This window comes from Opisthocomus hoazin, chromosome 9 (assembly GCF_030867145.1).
Source record: "Opisthocomus hoazin isolate bOpiHoa1 chromosome 9, bOpiHoa1.hap1, whole genome shotgun sequence".
Classification (NCBI taxonomy): Eukaryota; Metazoa; Chordata; class Aves; order Opisthocomiformes; family Opisthocomidae; genus Opisthocomus; species Opisthocomus hoazin.
The window spans coordinates 18,586,715-18,609,365 of record NC_134422.1 but is presented as its reverse complement, the minus strand read 5'-3'; the positions used below and the strand labels follow the sequence as shown (position 1 = coordinate 18,609,365).

The 22,651-nt window shown below is 50.5% G+C and overlaps 1 protein-coding gene across 4 annotated transcripts in view; it reads left to right on the top strand.

Moving 5' to 3' along the window:
- The first annotated feature begins 1,844 nt into the window (after positions 1-1,844).
- Positions 1,845-22,651, top strand: part of CFAP65 (cilia and flagella associated protein 65) — a 34,554-nt gene continuing 13,747 nt past the window's right edge. For 2 of the 4 annotated variants that reach the window (XM_075430220.1, XM_075430223.1), the window contains exons 1-21: positions 1,845-2,125; positions 2,476-2,550; positions 2,840-2,994; positions 3,687-3,789; positions 5,137-5,303; positions 6,770-6,969; positions 7,650-7,795; positions 8,916-9,138; positions 9,476-9,741; positions 12,160-12,360; positions 12,780-13,151; positions 14,174-14,311; positions 15,222-15,467; positions 15,889-16,113; positions 16,782-16,934; positions 17,850-18,015; positions 18,590-18,718; positions 19,596-19,821; positions 20,637-20,765; positions 21,086-21,262; positions 21,959-22,025. In XM_075430220.1, the coding sequence (XP_075286335.1) occupies positions 2,087-2,125; positions 2,476-2,550; positions 2,840-2,994; positions 3,687-3,789; positions 5,137-5,303; positions 6,770-6,969; positions 7,650-7,795; positions 8,916-9,138; positions 9,476-9,741; positions 12,160-12,360; positions 12,780-13,151; positions 14,174-14,311; positions 15,222-15,467; positions 15,889-16,113; positions 16,782-16,934; positions 17,850-18,015; positions 18,590-18,718; positions 19,596-19,821; positions 20,637-20,765; positions 21,086-21,262; positions 21,959-22,025 (3,603 nt within the window). In that variant the 5' untranslated portion in view covers positions 1,845-2,086. The remainder of the gene's footprint in view (positions 2,126-2,475; positions 2,551-2,839; positions 2,995-3,686; positions 3,790-5,136; positions 5,304-6,769; positions 6,970-7,649; positions 7,796-8,915; positions 9,139-9,475; positions 9,742-12,159; positions 12,361-12,779; positions 13,152-14,173; positions 14,312-15,221; positions 15,468-15,888; positions 16,114-16,781; positions 16,935-17,849; positions 18,016-18,589; positions 18,719-19,595; positions 19,822-20,636; positions 20,766-21,085; positions 21,263-21,958; positions 22,026-22,651) is intronic. The other 2 variants (XM_075430221.1, XM_075430222.1) reach the window with 2 other exon arrangements.

Genomic DNA, 22,651 nt, shown 5'->3' with positions numbered 1-22,651 from the left:
CCAAGGGGGGAGGTGTGAGCCAGTGCAGGGGCTGGGTGCTGGGAGCCTGAGATGGCTGGCGTAACACAGAGCATGAGATGAATAAACATAACGAAGGAGGGGGGTAAGACAGGGAAGAAAAGGAGAAGGGGAGTGGGAAGTAGGAAAGGATGGTGCCCAATTCCTCACCTTTGCCTTGTGGGGACAGTGAGGCAGGAGATACCCATCGCCTCAGGACAGCTGTGCCCCCCCCCAGCAGGCACACAGGACCGGGCATGGAGATGCTGACAGATGCCAGCCCATGGCTGCAGGAGCCTCAGAGCCAAAGACATCTATCACTCGTTGTACAATCTGGTCCTCCAGCAGTGGGGGAGCATGGAGAGGACCCCAGGCTGGAGCCAGGCACACCGGGGTGGGGGTGAGATGGAGGGGACGGGGTTGGCAGGGGCAGAGACAAAAAGGAGAGATGGGAAGTAACAAAAAAAAAGAGTGCCAGGAAGGAGGAGGGGAGATGAAGGGATGTCACAGACTTAAAACGTTCACCTTGATGGGCTGTGACAGGTTTAATTTCCAGAGTACACCCATTAAAGTGATGGATGGGAGGCGTTCGTCTCGCGCCTGGCGCACACGGGCCCACCGTGGCTGCAGAAGGGTTTGTTTTGTTGCTGTTATTTATGAGGCCGTTTCTGCAGGAGCCAGGCACTCGTCCAGCGCTGGGGGGACAGAGGAGGGGACACGATTGATGCTGAGGAGTTGGGGGGTGCTGATTTACGGTTGCTTAGCTGGATGACTCATGTTGTGAACGTCGACAAATGCCATTAAAGCTGCATCTCCTTCCTGCCTCTGCCCTGGCACCGTCCCTGCGCTGCAGGGTGCGGCCAGCCCTGCTCGCCACCACACTGCTACCTGTGCACCCCGGAGCGGCTGTCTGGCCCTTCCTACTGGGGACACAAGGGTCACCCCCTCCTTGAGGGACATCCAGGGCCCTGGGAGGATGCAGGAGTGACCCGTGGGGGTCGTGGTGCCCCATAGGAGTGATACCTGGGATGCCTGTTGGGCTTGTGCAGCCAGGGCTCCCTGGCCTGTGTCCCTCTGCCGGTCTTGGCCACTTTAACTGCTTTTGGCAATGGCCACAACTTATTTGCGTCGCTGACGCTCCAAGGAGCTCAGGGTGACCTGGGCCCATTAAGGTGCCACCCCATCCCTGCGCCAGCACTCTCCAGCCTGCTGCACCCCATGCCCCCTCACCCCCTCAGCATCCCCATGTCTCAGCCCCGCAGCCCCCTCACCCACCGATCCTGTGCACCTACATAACTCAAGGCACCCCGTTTGCCGAATCAGCTTTGCACCTACCACCCCCCCTGCACCCATCCTCACTGCCCCTCTCCCCTGAGCTCTCTCCTTCACCCCTGAACCCCCTGCATACCTCCATCTGCCAACCACACCCCTCTGTCTCCCTGAACTCCCCCATCACCCCCAGTCCCTATCGATCCCTGCACTCCTTGCTTCCTCTCATCTCCCCCCTGCACCCCTCCATCTGCCCCAGCGCCCCCTCAGCTCCCCCATCTGCCCCCTGCTGCCCTCCATCTGCCCCAGCGCCCCCTCAGCCCCCCACCTGCCCCCCGCACCCCTCCATCTGCACCCTGAGCACCCCATCTGCTCTCTGCACCCCCCTTTCGCCCCCCACCCCGGGTCACCGCCACCTCCCCGGCTCCGCGCGTCCCTCCGCTGCCCCCTGGCGGCCGCCGCCGGCAGCCGTCGCCGCTCCCGGCCCCGCGCGGATTGACCCGAGGCGGCCGCCGTCGTTGCTCCGGGAGATGCCGCCGCCGCCGCCATGTCCGGTCTCCACGGCAACAAGGGCCGACGCCTGGTTGCGCCTAGCGGCCGGGACCGGGCCGGGCCGGGGCCGGCCGGGACCCAAGGTGGCCCGGGCTCTCCGGGGTCGGGCTGTGCTGTGCTACGGGGCTAGGCTGGGCTCCAGGGAGCCGGGCAGGGCTCCGGGGAGCCGGGGTGGCCGTGCGGGCCCGGCGGGCGGTGGTGGTGGCGGCGGCGGCACCGGGCCCAGGCTCTGCTCCGGGGGCCAGGCAGGGTTCTAAAGGATCGGGCCATGCCGTGCAGTCATCCGTACAGGGTTTTCCGGGGCCAGGTAAGGCTGTAGGGCAGGGCTGTGCTGTACTGGGCTCTGCGGGGACATAGGGGACTGGGCAGGGCTGTGCCCTAAAGGCCCAGCGAGAGCTCTGCCACAGTGGACTGGGCTACGAGTGGGGCGAGGGGCACGGCCTGCGCCGAGGAGGCTGCTGAGCACACGGCTGCGGCAGCCCGGGGGCAACGTGGGCTGTGAGAGGCAGCCGGGGACACTACTAGGGACGCTGCGGGGAGCTGAGCCACCCTGAGCCCGAGGAGGGGTCGCTGGGGCCCTGGGAGCACCCAGGTCTTGGCAGCAAAGACTGAGTGCAGGAGCAGCGTGCGTGAGGAATTCTTCCTCTCGTTTTTCAGATGCTTGCTCAGGTGCGTGGCCAGCCCCAGAACCCTGACTGTTGTCGGAAGCGGTGCTGTGGCTGTGTCAGGAAGGTGAGCAGAGGAGCAAAGGGTGCCATTGTCGTGGGTGGATTTGCTGGGAGGGCAGGGAGAGGAGTAAAACAAAAAACCCTTTCGCCTTTGCTTCCCCCGTTCGTGACATCCTGCAGTATCTGTTGTCTGGGCTGTGGCCAGGAGGTGTCCCCTCTGCACTCCCGGAGCTTTGCCGCAGGGTGGATCCTCCCGTCCCTTGCCAGAATCGGAGACTTTTAGCGTAGAGAGACAGCTGTTAGAGTGACTTCTTCTTCCCGAACTGCTAATGTCCCCGTTGCAACTCCCTAAGGTGTCTGCAAGAAAGGCAAAGAAGAAGAAAGGCGTATTCTGGGGCATTGAGGTGGCTGAAACACTACAGTGGCGGGGCTGGGAACTTGGAAAAGAGATGATCAAACATCTGATGTTGAAAAATGTTCATGAAAAAAACCAGAAGCTGAGCTACAGGTGCGTGGGACGTTTCTTTCTGCTTCGTACTCCTCACACGCTGACTGCCATCTTCACCCCTCCTGCTGCATCAGTCACATCAGCACCTTTTCATGGATTCATCTGCCCCCTCTCTCCTGGGTGTTGAGCTGGAGACGGCATGTACACGCTTACCTAGCAGGACAGAAACCTGCTAATTCAGAAGCACAGCCTGTGTTCCTGGCAGGAGTATTTTAAATGAAGTGCCATTTTTAAAATTCTGTTTTGCTGATACTTCTGTCTGTGAGGCATTTCTAGTCTAATGAGATTTTAATTGTGGATGTACGCCAGCCAGTCACTAATGTGTCCTAAAACCATTGCTCCCAGGAGTCCCACTGGATGTCGAGCTACTCCAACACTCCCTGTGACCCTCACTGCTCTGAAACTCAGATGTTTCTACCTAATGTGTTTTGCTTATGCTGTATGACCTGCAATGTGAAATATTGTTCAAGGAAGGGGTAGGTACTTAGAGCTGGGAATGAATGTTCAGGACACCTGTGTTCTGCCCCTGTTTCTGCTGATTTGCTACCAAGGTACCCTTGGGGTCAGCTGTGTGAAGTTCTTCTAATTGTGAGGTCTGGAGGTTTTTATTCTTTATGCTCTTTTCTTCTGTCTGACTTGACAACAGCTGTGTGCCCTCAGACAAAATCTCTTGTTTTGATTTCCTTATCTAGATGTCCTTCTACGCGATTCTTCTTCGCTGTTTTTCCGCAGCTGATCACTCTGAGCCCTGGGATGTCCTTAACCCTGCCCGTTGTTTTCCGGCCCGCTGAAAAGGTAAAGTGGCAACATCAAAACTGCTCTCGGTGCTCAGGCTGGCTTCCAGGGGAGTAGCGGGCCTCTGCCTCTTCTGTCCCTTCTGATTTGTTTTCACGTGAACTGATCAGTCCTTAGGGAAGTTTCTAGCATAGAAAGACGGGGCAGCACAACCTTCTTGCTCTCCCCACACCTCCATCACCTGAGGGAGCCCTAACCCCGACTGCTCGGCAGAGTTGGCCAATAGTTATGAGAGGGATCCTCACAAAACGCATTCCCAGTTTTCCACATGCTGCTTCTGGCCACGAAGTCAGTAGGATAAGGTATTTGAATTGTCCACACCTTGTTTGATCCCGTGGAACATCAGCTGGGTGGTTTTAGTGCAGAACCTTGGGTTGAGGGACTTTTGGATGGAATGGGTTTCTTTAAGCTTTCTTTTTAACAGCAATGATTCTTTTTACCCAGCCTGTTTTCTTGATTTTCAGCTTATTCCTGGTGCCTGTCTTGGCTCTGAGTGTTGATCTCTGGCTCTCATCCACAACTGTTTGTCTTTGATGTGAATCTCAGTCCTAGCCATAGAGCATGATCATTGGGCAGATTCCCAGTACCCTGCTCTCTTAGTGTCATGATTTTCTGATGACTGTTCCGTGTTCCCTTTCTGAAATAAGCTGCTGGCCTTGTTCCATTTTCAGTGAATAGTTTGTCTGTACCACAGCAATCGCTACAGCAGGAGGCTCTCTTTCTTAGAGGGAGCAAGGACTGTGTGTACTGCAGTGCCCAAGGTCTCTCCTTACCTATGTAAGCCGTAGTCAGGAGAGCTGACGATTGGGGAGCATGGAAGACGCGTACCTTGCAATTCCTTCTATCTTAGCTGGTTAGCAGATGTCCTGGGCTATTTGTACACAGTGCTGTCAACGCTGCATCTTTAAGTCGTGTGTTATCCGCTTAGGCCTGTAGCTGACAAAGCACTTAATCAAAGAGTAACATTTCCGTGCCTGTGGAGCTCAAGGAGAGGTTGTATGTGCTGCAGTTAAGCTGAACTGGGATCTTGGAAATGCTGAAAGAAATCCATCGGCATTGTAACAGATCAGGTGAAACGAATGTGGTCTTCAGCTGCTCTCTCTGAGAGTGTTGATGAGCTCCCTGACAGAGTGAGGAGTATGCCTGAGCACCTTACTCACTGCCTGACTTTTCTGAGTGCTTCATGTGCTCTGTCCTGCACAGAGGCCTCCCCTGGTGCCTCTGTTGATGAAGTTTTTTCCCCAGCACTCTCAAAGAGGTGAAGGTGGTGGATGTTCATGGGTGGAGCTGCAGTACCTGCAAGATGGAAACTGTCTAACTGCTGTCTCCCCTTGCTTTTCTGTGCAGAGGGAGTATGAAGACAGCATCTGCTTTACGAAGGCTGAGGGCGAGTTCTCTGTCACCCTGCGTGCTGTGCTTCCGAGCCCCTGTCTGTCCCTCCCATCTGCTGTCGAATTGCCCATCTGTGCTGTCCACAGTGCCACAGAGACAACATTCCCTGTGCGCAACGTTGGGTGAGTGAGACATGGCTGGGCAGGTCCTCTTTCTGTTTTGTCAGGAATTTTACCACCTTCTTGGTGTCTCCAATGAGTGCGGCTCGTTCCAGTTGTTATTAGATTTGCTGGCTGCCTTAACAGGCAGCAAACCTCTGCCTCCTCTGAGGTCGTGGCAGAAAAGGCAGCAGAAATGGTAGTACAGGTCAGATCTTGCTGTGGGCCCATCTTGGCACCTCGCACCTGTCTGTTCCCAGCATACGCTGAGAGCCATTCACACACAGGAACTAGTTGGGGACCAGCGTGGTGTCCCACTCAGAGTATCCTGCATTCACAGGGGAGGCCTGGGCTTCTACTTGACCAAAGGCAACCTGCCCAGTGTGAGCAGGGAGAGATGAGCTACCAGCTGGAAACATTTTGGTCTTTCTGTGACCTGGCCTTTCTTCCCTTGGCACAGGAATGCTGTAGGGATGGCAGTGGAGTTGCCAATGCTCGAGCTGACCTCTTTGATTTGGAGGCAGGCAACACAGAAGTTGGAGAGTCTCTCCAGTGCCTGCTTTTTAGTTCACGGAGGTGCCTAAAGCAGTGGCAATATTCTGTGGCCGTTTAGGAGCATCGTTTAGTCATCGTTTAGGAGCAAAGATGCTCCCGGTTTCCAAGGACTGTCTTATTTTAATAAAAGCAGGACAGTAATTCAGGCAGTGCTGTGTAAAGGAGTGCAGTGAAGAAGTTCCCAGGCAAGGAGGAGGTGTACTTCCAACCATTGACAATAACCTTTACCAGCTGGAAAGTGACCTGTGCTCCCCAAAGCAGCCAGCTGATGTCGTAGGAAGGTGGAGAGGACAGAGGGCACATGTACCTTAAGCAGAGCGAGGTGTCAGCCAGAAATCATTTCAGGTGATTCATTCTCCCCTTAGAGAAATACTTTGTGCTGACTGAAAGGTCCAGGGGGTGGAGGATATGAACGGTAAGTAACACACAGCTTGGAATAAATAAAATATAAAAAGCTGATAGTATGTCATGCTCTTTGCACAAATCAAACAAGCTAAGGGAGTTCTGGAGAGTTGAATGAGGTGTTAGGAAAACAGCTCAGTCCTCTCTTCTCACCTGGGCATATAACAGAGGAACAAATGTTCATTTGGAATTAAGCAGTGGCAAATTTAGGTACAGGAAAAGCAAATCCTTCATTCTGGAGCTGATTTGTTTGCTATCACATGATGAGGCTGAGAAATTTTATGGCCATGAATAAAGTTCTTAGATGTAGTAGCTAAGATTCATTAAAGTGTGAGCAGAGCATTTGCAGAGACTGGAGACAAATTTCTTCCCAGCACCACATATTTGGCCGGATGCATTAGGAATTCTGCCATTCAACATTCGTTGCTTCACATCCTAACTGAATAACCCTGAGGGAAAGGTCCATCCTATGCGTGATTGCACAGGCAGCAAAGGACCAGTTTGTCTACTTAAAATGTATCTCCACTTCCTAGTGACCTCGTTACTGAGTTTGCCTGGGAGACACCGAGCCCTTTCTACATGATTCCTGACTGCAGCCTGCTCAACTCCGGTGCTGAGTGCATGGTCAAGGTGGTCTTTCAACCCAAGGTGGCTGCGGTGTATGATGTGGCAGCAACATGCTGGTTTGGAGGTGAAGAGAAACGAAAGAGGACTATTCAGCTAAAAGCCCTGGGTGAGTCTTTCTTGCACTTAACACTCAAAGAAGCGTGTATCATCCCTAAGAGTGGAATAGGATTCCACAAGGACACATGGAGGCACTGTGCTCTGAGACTGTGCCACAGTTGGCTCAACCAACTGATAAGCAAGTGAAGCCAATGGTTTGAAAGTGGCCTGTGAAATTTTCTAATGTACCTTTGCCAATTTGGAAGTGTGATCTGAAGAGACACTGGGTCCAATATGCCCTGTGGCATACATTGGCCAAACCAGTGCTTCTGGAGCCTGCTTAAGTTGACAGAGGGGGAGAAATGAGAGGAGTTCATTGGCACAATGCGAAAAACCTCCAGAAACTCCTGGTCTTGCCTGCACTCAGTCTCTCCTGTCACTGCTAGACAGAGCTCCAGAGGGAAATTTCTGAATTTTCTGGATGCAAGCTAGAATAAACAATGCTTTCATAAGCAAGTCCTTGCCTGAAGTGCCTTGTATGGCCACTGACAAATGAAAGATGTGATTCTGAGTTTAGTAAACTAAGGCTGGAAGGGAGCTTATTTGGTTCAAACAGGGCCAACTTTGAAGGTAGATCCAGCTTCAGAGTTACCTGAGGTTGTTCAGAGGCTTGTCCAGTTGAACATTGAATATCCAAGGATGGAGATTACACTTCTCTTTCTTAACCCAGTATATTATTCCCTGTAACAGCCAAATACCCCTACCTGCGAGTGAGTGTGCCAGAGGAAGAGTGTGAAGGTGTACAGCCTGGAAAGTCTCAGAATGTGCTGTGCTTTGGACCTGTGCCAGTGGGGACAACTGTGGAAAAGTGTGTAGAAATCCTCAACATGTCAGTGGTATGTGGAGAGGGAGACTACTTCTTGTGAGAAGCTGGCATGCTGGCACTTTTCCCTGGGCTACATGGTCTTGAGTGTGTCCCTTCATGCTGTGAAAATAACCCACGTGGGTATGTGAATAAAACAGAGATGATGAGCCTTCCCCTACCAGCCAGGCCATTCACCATTCACCCTTGCCCCCTGCCTTCCAGCTACAGTGCTGGCAGCTCATCCGCTTGCAGCATATTATGGCAGTTCCTGCCTTCTTCCCACCACATGTGGTCCGGATCAAGCAGCCACTGTCATCCTTCACATCCTGCAGCTCTCCTGCTCACCCTGGACAAGCCCATCAGTCCTACACGGCAGTTGTGGCAATCTCAGACTGGCATGCATGTATCCCAGGCAGCTGATGGATCTTCTGCTGTCCTCAGTGGACTGCAGCTTGGTGAATTGCTCTCAAAGTCAAGCGGGCTGTGTTTGAGCAGCTTGTTCTCTGTGCCAGCTCAGCCCATCCCAGCCCCGTTAAAAGCTGGATGTACTCGGAGATTGCTGACATGCATGACAGCAGCGGTGACTCCTCCACAGGCTGTGCGACTTGGGAGCGGCAAAGGCATGCTCATTTGTTGTACTGTTATTATTCACATAGCAATGGTGCTCAGCGTCCCCAGGCAAGGATCAGGACCTTTTTTAAGGGGCCTGAGGAAGCTGTCAGAGCACCAATCTTGTTTTTTTGTGAAAAGAATATCCGCAGATGAGGTGGAGATGTGGAAGGAGGGAAGGAAGTTATCTGTCTTCCCGTCCCCCTGGTCACAGCAGTCACGCTACCTTGGCCCTTGGGGACGCCTGGAGCCACCCTCCCCCCAACCGGGAGAGGCACTCTAACCCCAGATGATGAGGACATTTTGCTGCAGCCCACTGACTTCGGAGCGTATGGTGGAAGCTTGCTGCCGGCAGTGCTCCAGCAGGACAGCGTTGCAGGGGTTTGCACAGCATTGCTGTGCTGGGCTGAATTAGCCTTGACGTTCTTGGTGGTGCTTGGCTCTGCTGAAAACTGCGGTTCTTCACTGATTAGTGTCCTGCATTTGGAGCCATCCTGGGTCCTGTTGCCTGTTTTGTTAATCTATTTCTTTTCTGTTTTCAGGTTGATGCACCATGTAGGATAGAAAGAGCAAAAGATCCTCTACTTCGAGATCATGTTTTCTTCTGTGATGCGTCACATGGTGTTGTCCCTGCCAAAGGGAAGATTGTCTTGTGCATACGATTTCAGCCTCAGACAGTAGGAGAGCACAGTACCGACTATTTCACTATTATATCTGCTGGATCCCTCCTGCAGACTGTCCTGAAGGTGGTTGGCTCATGTAAAGGTACCAGAGTGAAATCCAGTCTTGTTTCCCCCTGTAGTCTTCTTAACACTGTAGGGGAAGGTCTAGTGCTTGGGGAAGGACTAGGGACTGTCACAGCCCTCAGTCATAGACTTCTCTTCTGCTGGGATCCAGGCAGTCTCTGGTGCACTGCTTGGGGTTTATACTTGCTGGAGGCAAGATGTGAGACTGTTGGAAGTGAATGTCCAACAGTTTGCTAGGACTGGTGGATTTGCTGATGAGATGATTCTGGTTTGGGAAGATGAGTTAAGTGCAGCAGTGCCTTGTGACATGTTGGCAGAAATAGGTCCAGGATCTGTCTTCCATGTTGTTGTGCTAGGTCCTTTGGTGTCCCTGCACCAAGATTCTGTGGACTTCAACTGGATCAATGTTGGGGAAAGTATGATGCAGGTGCTGAAAATCAGCAACATCTCAGATGTCCCGGCCTATTACCAGTTTGATATTGATGGCAGAGGGAGCGTCTTCTCGTTGGATCCTACCTGTGGAGTCTTGGAGGGCAAAACAACACTAGCGCTGAAGGTGACGTTTCGACCTACTCACCCCATCAGCTATCACCGCAGAGTGGTGTGCCTTGTTCACCATCAGGTATGAGAGGCAAAGGGTGGTTTCATGGCTGTGATAGCTCAGAGGCATCTTCCAGTGCAACCCACCAGGGCTGGCCTCTCTCACTGAGTAGCCCCTGGAATCTTTTCCCACTGAATTTCCATTGATACCTATCATAGAACATTTAGGTTGGAAAGAACCTTTAAGATCAAGTCCAACTGTAACCTAACACTACCAAATCCACCACTAAACTATGTCCCTACGCATCCATAATAAAAGACATCTACACGTCTTTTATATACCTCCAGAGATGATGACTCCACCACTTCCTGGGTAGATGAGGGGAGAGCAGTGGATGTTGTCCAGCTCGACTTCAGCAAGGCCTTTGACACTGTCTCCAATAACATCCTCCTAGGGAAGCTCAGGAAGTGTGGGCTGGATGAGTGGTCGGTGAGGTGGATTGAGAACTGGCTGAATGGCAGAACTCAGAGAGTTGTCATCAGCAGCACCGAGTGTAGTTGGAGGCCTGTAACTAGTGGTGTCCCCCAGGAGTCAGTACTGGGCCCAGTCTTGTTTAACTTCTTCATCAATGACCTGGGTGAAGACTTAGAGCGTACCCTCAGCAAGTTTGCTGACGACACAAAACTGGAGGAGTGGTGGATACACCAGAAGGCTGTGCTGCCATTCAGCATGACCTGCACAGGCTGGAGAGCTGGGTAGAGAGGAACCTGATGAAATTCAACAAGGGCAAGCGCAGAGTCCTGCACCTGGGGAGGAACAACCCTATGCAGCAGTACAGGCTCAGGGCTGACCTGCTGGAGAGGGACCTGCGTGTCCTGGTGGACGACAGGTTAACCATGAGCCAGTAGTGTGCCCTGGTTGCCAAGAAGGCCAGTGGGATCCTGGGGTGCATTAAGAGGAGTGTGGCCAGCAGGTTGAGGGAGGTTCTCCTTCCCCTCTACTCTGCCCTAGTGAGACCCCATCTGGAGTACTCTGTCCAGTTCTGGGCTCCCCACTTCAAGAAAGATGAAGAGCTACTGGAGAGAGTCCAGCAGAGGGCTACGAGGATGATGAGGGGACTGGAGCATCTGTCCTATGAGGAGAGGCTGAGGGAGCTGGGCTTGTTCAGCCTGAAGAAGAGAAGGCTGCGAGGGGACCTTATAAATGCCTATAAATATCTTAAGGGTGGGTGTCAGGAGGATGGGGCCAGATTCTTTTCAGTGGTGCCCAGTGACAGGACAAGGGGCAATGGGCACAAACTGAAGCAAAGGAAGTTCCATCTGAACATGAGGAAAAACTTCTTCCCTCTGAGGGTGACGGAGCACTGGAACAGGTTGTCCAGGGAGGTTGTGGAGTCTCCTTCTCTGGAGATATTCAAGACCCGCCTGGACAAGGTCCTGTGCAGCCTGCTATAGGTGACCCTGCTTCAGCAGGGGGGTTGGACTAGATGACCCACAGAGGTCACTTCCAACCCCTACCATTCTGTGATTCTATGATTCTGTGATTCCCAGGGCAGCCTGTTCCAATGCTTGACAACCCTTTTGGTGAAGAAATTTTTCCTAATATCCAATCTAAACCTCCACTGGCACAACCTGAGGCTGTTTAATCTCATCTTTGTTATCTGGAAAAAGAGACCGGCATCTCTCTCTCTACAGCCTCCTTTCAGGGAGTTGTAGAGAGTGATATGGTCTTCCTTGAGTCTTCTTTTCTCCAAACTAAACAATCCCAGTACCCTCAGCTGCTCCTTATAGGACTTGTGTTCTAGACCCTTCACCAGCTTTGTTGCCCTTCTTTGTACACCCTCCAGCACCTCGATGTCCTTCTTGTAGTGAGAGGCCCAAAACTGAACACAGTACTCGAGGTGTGGCCTCACTAGGGCTGAGTACAGGGGGATGATCACCTCCCTACTCCTGCTGGCCACACTATTCCTGATACCAGCCAGGATGCCGTTGGCCTTCTTGGCCACCTGGGCACACTGCTGGCTCATGTTCAGCCAACTGTTGACCAACACCATCAGGTCCTTTTCCTCCATGCAGCTTTCCGGATGCTTTTCCCAAGCCTGTAGCATTGCATGGGGTTGTGGTGACCCAGGTGCAGGGTGCAGAATGTTGTTGAGCAGAATCTCCATGTTGCAGGTTCCTATCAGCAGTAGAGGACTGATGTGGACAGTCAGTAATGCCTATGGGTAGGGTGAGGTGCATACTCTGTGGCTTCTGTCCACTTAGGTCTCTGAATTAAATTTATCTGCACAGCTGTGCATGGGACGCCTTGAACTTTCCCTCTAGTTTCAAGGAAGTTCTTGGGCCCCATGAAGACATAAAGTAAATGGCAGTCTAACATTGCAGATGCTAAGCCTTTCCCAGGCATGGTTTTGGAAGTGAGGTACTAGGATGGTGTAACACTCAAAGCAATCACAGAAGGGCAGTTTATTTTTTATAATCCTTTCCGGTGTTTTCCCAGGAACCCAAGTATGTGGACTTTTTTGGTACCTGCCATTCAGACACAGCTAAGCCAGCCATACTTCAGGCAAGACACCTCTCCTGGTACCGAACCAACATGGTGAGGGGACTGACATTCTACCCCCCTGATATCCTGAGTGTGATGCTGAAAGATGGGAAGTTGCAGATGGATGAAAAGGGAGCCCTCACACTGCCCCCCGAGGTATGAGCTGCCCTCCCTGGAATCTAAGATACTCCCGTGCTGTTCTCTGCAGATGCTGGGCTTCTGTTGCACAGGCCAGACAGATCTAGAAGGACTTGCAGGTGCCAGAGTGATTTCTTTAGTATCTCTGCTGTTAATGTTCCCAGCAGGCAACAGCGCTATCCGTGTCTTTCCCAAGCTCAGCCACTAAGCCACTTTCTGGCTTTATTTCAATCACAGGGTCTTCTTTTGCTTCTTGTAGCTTCAGATTGAGGACTGGCTTACAAACAGGAGCCTCCTCGAAGCTTAGATTTTGAGCTGTCCTGAGAATTGTTAGTGAAGTGCATCTTGCATGCCCTCTTGCTTGTGAAGGCAATCAGGACTGGTGTCTCCCGCAGGCACACTTCCCCTGCTCACACTGAGATGTTTCCTTCCTGCAGATCTCTCAGGACAAGCCTCCCAAGGAATACTTTGAATACTTTGAAGCCAGCTCCATGACTGAATATTTCTACAATGGTGTAAGCAGCTACCTGGCCGTGTTTCCCTGTCATGTTAGTGTCAGCCCCAGGGAGTATGATTTTGGTTGCTGCGTGCCGCTCCACAAGGTAGAACCGCTTCCTCTCTGCGTGACCAACCACACCAAAGGAAAGATCACTGTTGCCTGGACTCCGAGCCATGGCAGTGCCTTCCAAGTGAGCCCTGAAATCTGTGACATCCCTCCTTTGAAATCTTCAGCCTTCCGTGTCCTTTTCCAGCCCACTCAGCTCAACAGTCTCTACGCGGCGGAGCTGGAGGGTTTTGCCTTCTACAAGGTTAGTAGGAATTACAAGGACCAGCTTCCAGAGAGGGCCTGGCAAGAGACTGCAGGCTAAAGGCTTCGGAGGGAGTTAAAATTCAGATGGAACCTTTTATTGTGAGTTTGGCAAACTGACATCTTTACTGACTTCTTTGGCAGCTGTTTTGATACGCTGGTGGGTTAAAATTTCTCCTTCACCTGTGTCCTGGCAAAGATAAATCAGCAAAGCAAGCCACAGCTCATTCATATGGAGAGTTACACTTGCTCTTACCCTCAGTGAATGTGAAATAATGTACACCTCACAGAAGGAGGAATTACTGTGAATTACTGCACGATTATTGTGGGTGGGAGCCTGCACAAGGGTGGTTGTTGTGGTCTGGGTGATGGGCAGTAACTGTTTTTTTGTATCTGACCCTCCACAAGTAAAGCTGCTGAGGGCAATACAGTGCAAATCACTGCAGTCTCTCCTCCCATGTGATGTGGGATTCATGTCACACAAGGCTGCAGTTGCAGGAGCTTAGGAAGCCAGAAACATCTTGGTAGGTGAGAAAGATCTTCGTTACGTTGTTGATTACTATTCTTGCATTTTTTTCCCTTCTAAGCCAGTGTGGAGGATATCTGGGTGTAACCTTAGAGTCAGGAGTTTCTTAGGCTCAGGTAAAGGCTAGATGATTATTTTCAGTGACTTACTGCTAAGTGCTAACTATAGCATCTGCAAGTATCTCAAACTGCACTAGAGTGTCTGTAGACCCTCCTTCCCTACGGCAACCCTTGTAGTATCACAGAATAGCTTGGACAGGTCCTTTTGCTTGAAAGTCACTCAGTGGTCTTTCGGGTCTGAAATGTAACTATTTGTGAAAGCAGCACTCATGTTCCTCATCCTGCACTGGTCAGTCCTTCTTTCCTGAAAAAGTCAGTTCCTCAGCCCCAGGGATGTCATTGAAACAAACTGCTGCTAGTGATGGTACGTGCACTTGAAGGCACCTTGCCACATTCCTTTCCCGCATACGCTCTATTCTGTCCCTTTCGTGCCTGCAGGTGCTGAGAGACTACAGCAACATCGAGGAGGATGCCACCATCTGTCCATCCTGGTGCCTGACTGTCAGGCTGAGAGCGCACACGTATGAAGCAGAACGGGAGCACTTTATCCCACAGTACATCCTGGATGTCCCCAAGGTGTGTAATTGGTTGATGTTTGGATCTTTGCAGAGAAGCTCAGTGTTTACCTCTGAAGCTTTCTCCTTGGCTCCCATTGCACCATCCTGAGATGTGGCTTAGGTGGTTTCTGACAGTGTGGAGACTCCTGCTTTGGTACAGATGTAGGCTGTTCTTTCTCCTGCTTTAGCTTCCCAGTCTCCAATGTGTCAGGTTGCACTAAGCATCTTATTAGCTCTGAGAGAAAAGCTGTTGGACCTCCTTCCTTTCTGTTTAAGTGGATGCAGGCACTGACAAGGGTGCTTAGTCCCCTTCCAGGAGCCTCAGACGCTCTGCGTGCACTTAGACAAATGGAGGGCAGCACGCAGAATCCACACTTGGGGAAGAGAAGTGGTTGCAAGGCAGAGTGGAAGTTTCCCTGGCTGTCTCTGCTATTTCTGCAGCATGAGAAAGTATTGTTCCAATAAGGTAAAGTGGCTTCTGACCCTAGGAAGTAAGAATTGTCTTGAGAACCTCTTAGAAAATCTCATCAGCTAGTTCAGGACACACCGCCTGTATCTGATATGCATGAACTGGAGCAAATTCCAGCCTGCTGGAATTCTTAATCCAGGAGGTCACTATCCATAGAGAGACTGCACGTCCCAGCAAGCAGCTCACTTGTTGGATGGTCAGAAAGCATTGCATAGGTAAAGTGGCTTCGTTGGTCCTGTGAGCCTATGAAAGCTGACAGCCACTGTGGGAAGAGAAAAGGCCATAATCTGCATAACCTTGCATAATTTCCTTTCTTCCTTTGAAAAGAAGCTGTTACAAACTTCCCCATATATTCAGGACAGTACTTGTTGGAACCTGAAATTCAACATAGTGAAAGTTTTTTCTTTAAGATGGCTTTCTAAACCCAGTGCAAACAACTCTTCTTGCTTGTCTCCACCAGACTTTTCCTCCTGCGGCTCCTAACACTGATACCTACTGCAGTATGCTGCTCTTGAACACTGGCACCTCTTTGATAACCTTCAGTGTGAACCAAGCTGCCTGTCCCTCTGTTTTGGTCAAGCCCTGCTCAGGACATGTCATTCCAGGAGGCCACCAGATTTTCTTTCTCTCCACTCACCCACTTAACACAGTCTTACAGCAGCATGTCCTCCCTTTGCAGCTGAACTCTTGTCCTGGATACACCAAGGTAGGGAGAGGGAAGCAGAAGGTGGTGAGCAAAGTTTTGTTCCCTTGTAGTCTTCCCTTTTCACTGTGACTTGTGCTGTGACCCCTGTTAAATCTCCTAACGATTAGTTTGGGTTTCTCCCTTTGGAAATAGGAATGAAAGAATATTTTCAACATTTAAGGCGGGATTAACACACTGCAGATAGAAGGTGCTTGTGGTGCCAGACATCTGTAACCCTTGTTCACTTGGGTTTCTATCTCTTGGAATGCACTATATTGTGCTTGAGGCATTCTTTGACAGCACAACCTGAAGTCCTTCTCCTCCTTCTTCAGACCCAGTTTGTTCTTGCTTCTCTCTTGGAAGGAGCAATGTCTTTGCAAGGCCCCTCCAGAGGTAGATGAGACTTCTAGCTAATGTCTGTTGTTTTCCTTTAATTCCACAGGAGATTGCTCTCCAGAGTTGTGGGGAGTCCCTTCTTTTGCTCTTAGAAGGTGATGGAAATCTATACTTCAAGCCTGTCTGTATAGGGACCTCCTCTACACGAATGTATACCATAAAAAACTGCACAAGGCTACCCATGATTTTTACATGGAAGATCCATCAGTCTGACAGTAAGATCCTGTCTGTCAGCCCCACTGCAGGGATTCTCCAGCCTTATGAAGCCATGGTAAATTCAAGTTCTACCAAAGTTGTATTTTGCTCTCTACGATACGGCTGTGGAGTGTTTAGAGCAGAAATGAGAGGTGCCAATCATTTGGTTCTTAATGCCAAAGTTGGAGGATACCAGTCAGCGTCCTTGCTTGGGTTGCTAGTCAGCATCTGCATTTGTGCTGGTTCCTACAATGTGGATTTGCCCAACACGATGACATCCTCCTTGACTACAGGACCAAATCGGTCTTACACAGACACTAGGTAATGATACTCTGGGTAGGTCTGGGCATTAACACAGCAGCAACGTTGTTGTGTACCAAGAGATGTTAATAGATGTAGGACAAATGAGAGCATGAGAGGGTTTATGATGCTCTTCTTTTCTTGAACCTGTAAATTCAGGTTCTAAACTTCTACTGTATTCCCTGAGTGCTTTTTAAGAGTAGTGAGGACTAGCGTATCTCCACGGCCTGGCTCTGAATATCTGAATGTGCATTCGCAATATGAACCTTTGACACAGGCAGAGGTGGTGGAGGATGGAAGTGAGTGTCTCCAGAGTTGTCTGTAGAGGACTAGGTTAGCTGTAACAGAGGGAAGGGCTGTGCATTGAATGTAACTGTTGTGCTGTATAGTCTGGGCTCTGGTCTGAGCTCCTGTGAGTGCTTTCCTTCCCTCTTGTGATTTCAGGCTCAGGCATGGACTTTTACTCCTGACAAGGAGACCAAGTATCTGCTGCGTGCTATGGTGTTTGTGAGGAGGAAAAGCCCAGACTCCGTGTCTCCCAGAAGTGTTCGTTATGCCTTACGGATTGTTGGAGAAGGGGTGCTGGGCACCATCAGAGTAAGCAACTGGAGCCCATTGGGTAGTAGGGAGGGGTGATAGGGTGGGATGGGCGTCTTGGGCTTCCCCTTTTTGCACTGTCTGTACTGGAGGGAACCAATAAGGATTTACAGAAAAATTCCCAGATGTTGGACTCGGTGGAGATCACAGAGCCGATCTGGCAGCCTAAAGGCAACAGTATGATGTAAATGTCCTGTCAGATCATATCTGACCTGCCTAAATCCTCTGGGATCACTCTCAGCTCCTCTGTTCCAGACTGAACTGAGCAAGCCATTTGGCTCCTTGGGACTCCTAGCTCTCTCCTCTCATGCTGCCTTCTCCATTTGTCCTGCTGTCAGTCCAATTTGTAAGTGTAGTGGACCTGACTGTTAAGGTGGCGTGGCCAACACATATCTACCTGGCTTTCCTCCTATTATCTGCAGATCTGTGCAGCCACCTTCATTTTCAGGCAGGTGCCCTACGGAACCAGAGCTATATAAACTAATACTTAGTAAGTCATTGCCCAGTGTCAGTCATGTTGGACGGATGGGTAGAAATGTCTTAGAGGTGTTTAGTCACTATAAATTGCATGCCAGTGGTTGACTAGCCAAAATAGAGGTGGACTTTTAATGCCTTCACGGAGGGACCAGCAGACTTGTCCCAGGTGCAGCTGGCCAGCTAGAGTCCTCACAGCCCCAAATGTGCTGCATCCTACCCAAACAGCAGCCCAAATAACAGTGAGAGAGCACCTTTGGAGGAGGGAATGAGCCCCTTGCAGCCCTGTTCCAACATCTCCCGGAGCATTACAGGTCCTACACAAAGTAGGGAGCCCTTTACACTGCACTATGTGTGCCAATGGATCAGCATGTGGTGAGATAAATGATGGCTACGCTGCATGTGTAACAGTGACCTTTACATGGTGGGTTTGAATTTCAGGCACAGAACAAGCACCTGGACCTTGGAAATGTTCTAATTGGTGACCTGCAGAACTGCAGTGTTGTACTGCTAAATGATGGGGTCTGTTCTCTGAAGTACATCCTCAGCGTGGAACAACAGATCACTGGGCCTTGTGACCCCAAGGACGTCTGCAGAGATTCACTGGGTACTGTAAGGGAATTAGCATGGGATGGGGCCTTGGTCTTCCCCTCTTTTCTGTAAAACCATTCTAGCATGAACTCAGAGGTTGGGCTGCTTGCTGGCTGGCTTGCATTAACTGTCGTAAGTGCCTTAAGGTACCTGTTCCTTTGCTTAGGGATTTTCTACAGGTGGCTCTTCTATCTTGCTGGAAAAAGCAGAACCCAGAGCCTGACAATAGAAGTTGGACCGACATGGACCTTGAAATAAGATGTGATTTCCCAGCAAAGCAGGGAGTTAAATAAAGGAGCTTCCCAGAAGAAATGGTGGAGCGCAACCCTTAGCTGCCTTTCTAAAGGACCTCTTCTGGGGAAGTTCCCTGTTCTTTGCCTGCCAAAGGCAGGCTGGGTGCTCCCATGGAGCTGCCTACAGTTGTAGTCTGGGAATCCCAACTTCTGCTCCCGAAGCTGGTCCTAATGATTAGGCATGGGGGGGCAGTGTCTTGAATGCAGGTGGGCTTAAGAAGCGGTGTGCTGAATACACGTGTGGTGTAAGAGAGATCAGTCACACCAGGGGCTCACACCATCTGTTTTCTCTTACAGCTCTAGAGCTGGAACCCTCCAGAGGGACAATCCCTGCAAGGTCAAAAGCTTTTGTCCAAGTAACAGTCAGGCCAGCCCGTCGGCTGCATTACACCTGGTCAATCAAATACGCTATTTGCACCCCCACAGGTAAGAGACGGATATGTTTTCCCAACATACAAGCAAGTAGACTGTGCCATAACAGGCTGAGCTGCAGAGTTCCCAGTGTACGAGTCCTGCCTGAGGAAATCCCTGTGCTGAGCAATACAGCAGGGCCAGATGCTATGTGCCATCTCATTTTTGCTGGACCTTTTTGGGATTAGGTGTGATTGAACCATGAGACACAGACAGGGAGAGCTCCAAATTTGCTGCTGCTGTGGTCACAAGAGCCCCTGCTCCTCTGCATGATCATGGCCTTTGACTATGTGTCCCAAAACATATTCTGAGAGCTTCACGCAACCAGTCCTATGCAGCTGGAGTCCTTTTGTAAATCTGGATTGGTCCCAGTATGAGAGAGAATGCAGTGGAACTAGAAAAGGCATGGAAAGGGGCAACAGGGATGTACAGAGGTGAGGAACAGCATTTGTACAAGAAGAGACTAGTTAGACAACGAATTTGCAACTTGCAAAGTGGAGAATGGCAATGCTACAAGTGGTATGGAAAAGACAAGATATAAACAACTGTGTATGATTTTTCAGTGTGAGAACAAGGGTCACTTTGTAAAATGACTAGGCTGTAGGTTTAAATCAAAAAAGGGGGTCTTCACATAGTGCAGAACTGAACTGTGTAAATGCACTGCTTAAAAGCACCACGTTCATAGTCTTTTGGTGACCTCTAAATGCAGAAGTCAAGGTACAGCTAGAAGTCCATGGTTTAGAGGTTTTCAGAAGCTGCCAAAGACAAGACCTACGTGCAAATTCTGTTCTTTCTTTCTTTGGTCTGGGTAGGGCCTCTCTCCATTTTGCTGTCCAGACAGCTGCCTCTTGATGGTGCATGGCTACTTTTTGGTGTTTCTTTCTCTCCCAAGCTACAGATTCTGCAAACACAAAAGAGGAGCAGCAGCCCCTCTGCTGCATCGTAGCAACAGGCGTCTACCCAACTCTCTGCATCGCAGATGCCTGTTCAGCAGGGAGTGCTAGTGGTATCAGCAAGTTACACCTCTGGAGGCTCTTTTCCTTGGACACACTGAACAAATGCTTGGAGCAAGACCCGACTCCCAGCGAGCTCACCTACAGAGTTCCCACAAGGCACAGGTGAGACGAGGAAGCACCTCGGAGGATCTGTCAGTCCTTCACATGAGCCAGACAGAAATGCTGTGGCTCTTGGCTTGTTTGCAGCTCACTGCTCCATGGCCCTTTGGTATTGTATCTTAGCTCCTGAAGGCAATTTCTCACCTCTGCTTCTCTGCTTACCCTCCCTAGAGAGGAGACACAGAAACAAAGAACAATTTAATTGCAATGGACCTCTAAAGGTCTCTGGTCTAACCCCTTGCTCAAAGCAGGTACAACTAGATCAGTTTGCTCAGGTCCTTGTCCAGTTCAATGCTGAATATCTCCAAGGATGAAGAAACCACAGCCTGTCTGGGCACCTGATTCCAGTGTTTGACCACTTTCATGGTAAAAACTGTTTTGCCTAGTATCTAATCGGAATACCTTGTGTTGCAACTTACGCAGTTGCCTTCCATAAGCCCTTGCTTCAGAAAGCTGAGCAAACCAAGGTCTCTTAGTTGCTCGTTGTAAATAATGTGCTCCAGCCCTCAACCACCTTGGTGACCCTCCAATGGACCTGCTCCAGTATGTCAGTGACTTGCTTGTACTGGGGAGCTGAAAAGAGGCCTCAGCTAAGCAGGACTTTCAGAGCCTCCATGTATGCCACTCACTCCCATCGGGCATATATAAAACCAGATAAAATCCAAAGGCCTTCCTTACACCCAAAAAGGCAAACACCAAAAGGTCAGAGAAAGAATTATAAGGAAGAGAGGCAGTGTAGAATGACTCTTTCTCCTGTCATGCCCTGTTGACCCTTCCTGCTGTCTCAGTTTAATCTCTTCTTTCTCTCCTGTGACCAGTACATGCTTGATCCCTCCAGTGTACACCCCTGTTCTGCTGGACTTCAACTTTGGGGTTGCCTCGATTGGCTCAGAGCCTACCCTTGTGATGCTCCTGCTGGCAAACAAGGGTGTGGTGCCTGTGGAGTGGTAAGTGGTGCTTGCTGGAGCTCAGCCTTCTTTCTGGGGTCTGTCTGGGGATGTGGAAATGCTCACAGGGGCCTTGAGACGCTTGCAAATTAATAGGGTGGATTTTGTAAGTACGGCTTTTGTTGTGGAGCTGCAACTGAGATCTGTTGGTGGGTCTGAGTGGGGAAGAAAGCAAGGGATGGCAGACAGTTCTGCAGATCAGACCTGAAGAAACGTGATGTGTCCACCAGCTGGGCTAAGCCTGGCTGGACTAAATAAGACGACCATGGCCCTGAGGAAGTTGTGTGTTCCTGTTGCTGACCAGTTGACTTGTTCCCTAGGGCCTTCTTGTTTCCTTCTGATCAGAAGATGGACATGGAGCACTGGGCAGAGGATGTTGAGTTTAGCCCCCATGAGCTGCACCAGATGAGAATTCAGGATAACCAGCTCTTCAGTATTTCCCCAAAGTCAGGGAAACTTCTCCCAGGACAGCAGGAATCAGTCCAGCTCTCACACAGGTGACATCAACTTCCTGTACTTCAGGGCCTCATACTGCATGCTGGGACAGCACACGACATCAGTCCCCTGTGTGTCCACGCTGGATCCTTTCCCTTCATGTGGCCCTTGCCTAGCAGAGATTCGGCAAGTAAAAAGTCCCTGAGTATGTCCAGTTTCTGGACCCCACAAAGCTTGTCTTCCCCAGGGGTACGTTGTTAATGTGCTTTAACACTACAGCGCAAGAAGCATTTAGCGTGACGTGCTGGGGACGCTGCTCTGCCCTGACCTGAGGGCTGGGGAGACAAACAAGATGCTGCACTTCCTGTGGTTTTGACTATACAGTGATATTGCTATTTTTGTCATCTATTATAGCTGCTAGCCCTTGTGTGCCTGTGGAGGGTATGAAGAAAGCTGAGCACCTCCCATTTCACAGCAGACCTGATCTGAGAAATACTGGCATTTCAAATGGCATTGGCCTAGAAACTTGGGTCCCTAAATTGGTGTATGACTAAAATCAACATCACACCACTCGCTCCCACCCAAACACAACTGTCTCCCTCCCTCTGTCTCCCTCCCTCTCTCAGTGGCCCTTATGCAACAGTGACTCTTTAGCTGGGAAGTGAATTGTCTCTAATGTACTGTGTGACCCTGATTCTGTCACCCTGGGCACAAAGTTGGTTTCTAATGTTTTTCTCTCTCTCCTCTTGCACTGCTAGACATGATTTCGTTGGCACCGATCACCTCCCTGTCCTGCTGAAGGTTTCCTATGGCCGTGAGATTCTGGTAAGGTAGCAGGTATCTCTTTTCTGTTTGCAGAACAGCAGCAAGTAGGAACTGAATTCCAAGGTGTTTTCCCCAGAAGCTGCGTGGCGTGCAGGGGGCTGTGGCCTGCCCCTGGAATCTGCACTGGCCAGGCAGTAACACAGGGCCAACCAGAGACATAAAACCAATATCCTGACAAACCCACGGTTCCAGCACGGTGTGATGTGGCAGTGTGCTGGCTAAATGGCTATTGGATGTAGCATCTGCTGGTTTCCCCAGAAAGGGATTTTTTTACTGTTATTATTAACCTTTCTATTTTATTGGTGGTGTTAGTGCAGAATTGCTTCCTCCTTCAAGCCAACTTCAAGTCCAAAACAGTCTTCCTGGGTTTTACAGTCTCTGCATGCTTTCCACACTCAAGTATATCTCATGGACAGGATTTCTGTGCTTGCTTCCCTACATTTCATCTGCGTTACCATGAGTTCTTCCACACAGCCATCCTGGAGATCAGCTCTGCAGCCCATCTGACTTCTCTTATACGCAGCTTTCCTGAATCTCTACATCTCATCATCTCTCTATGCTCTTCAAAACCCCCTGGAAAGTGCTTTTCTCCAAAAGTACCATCTGCACTGGCTGAAGTTTGGGGA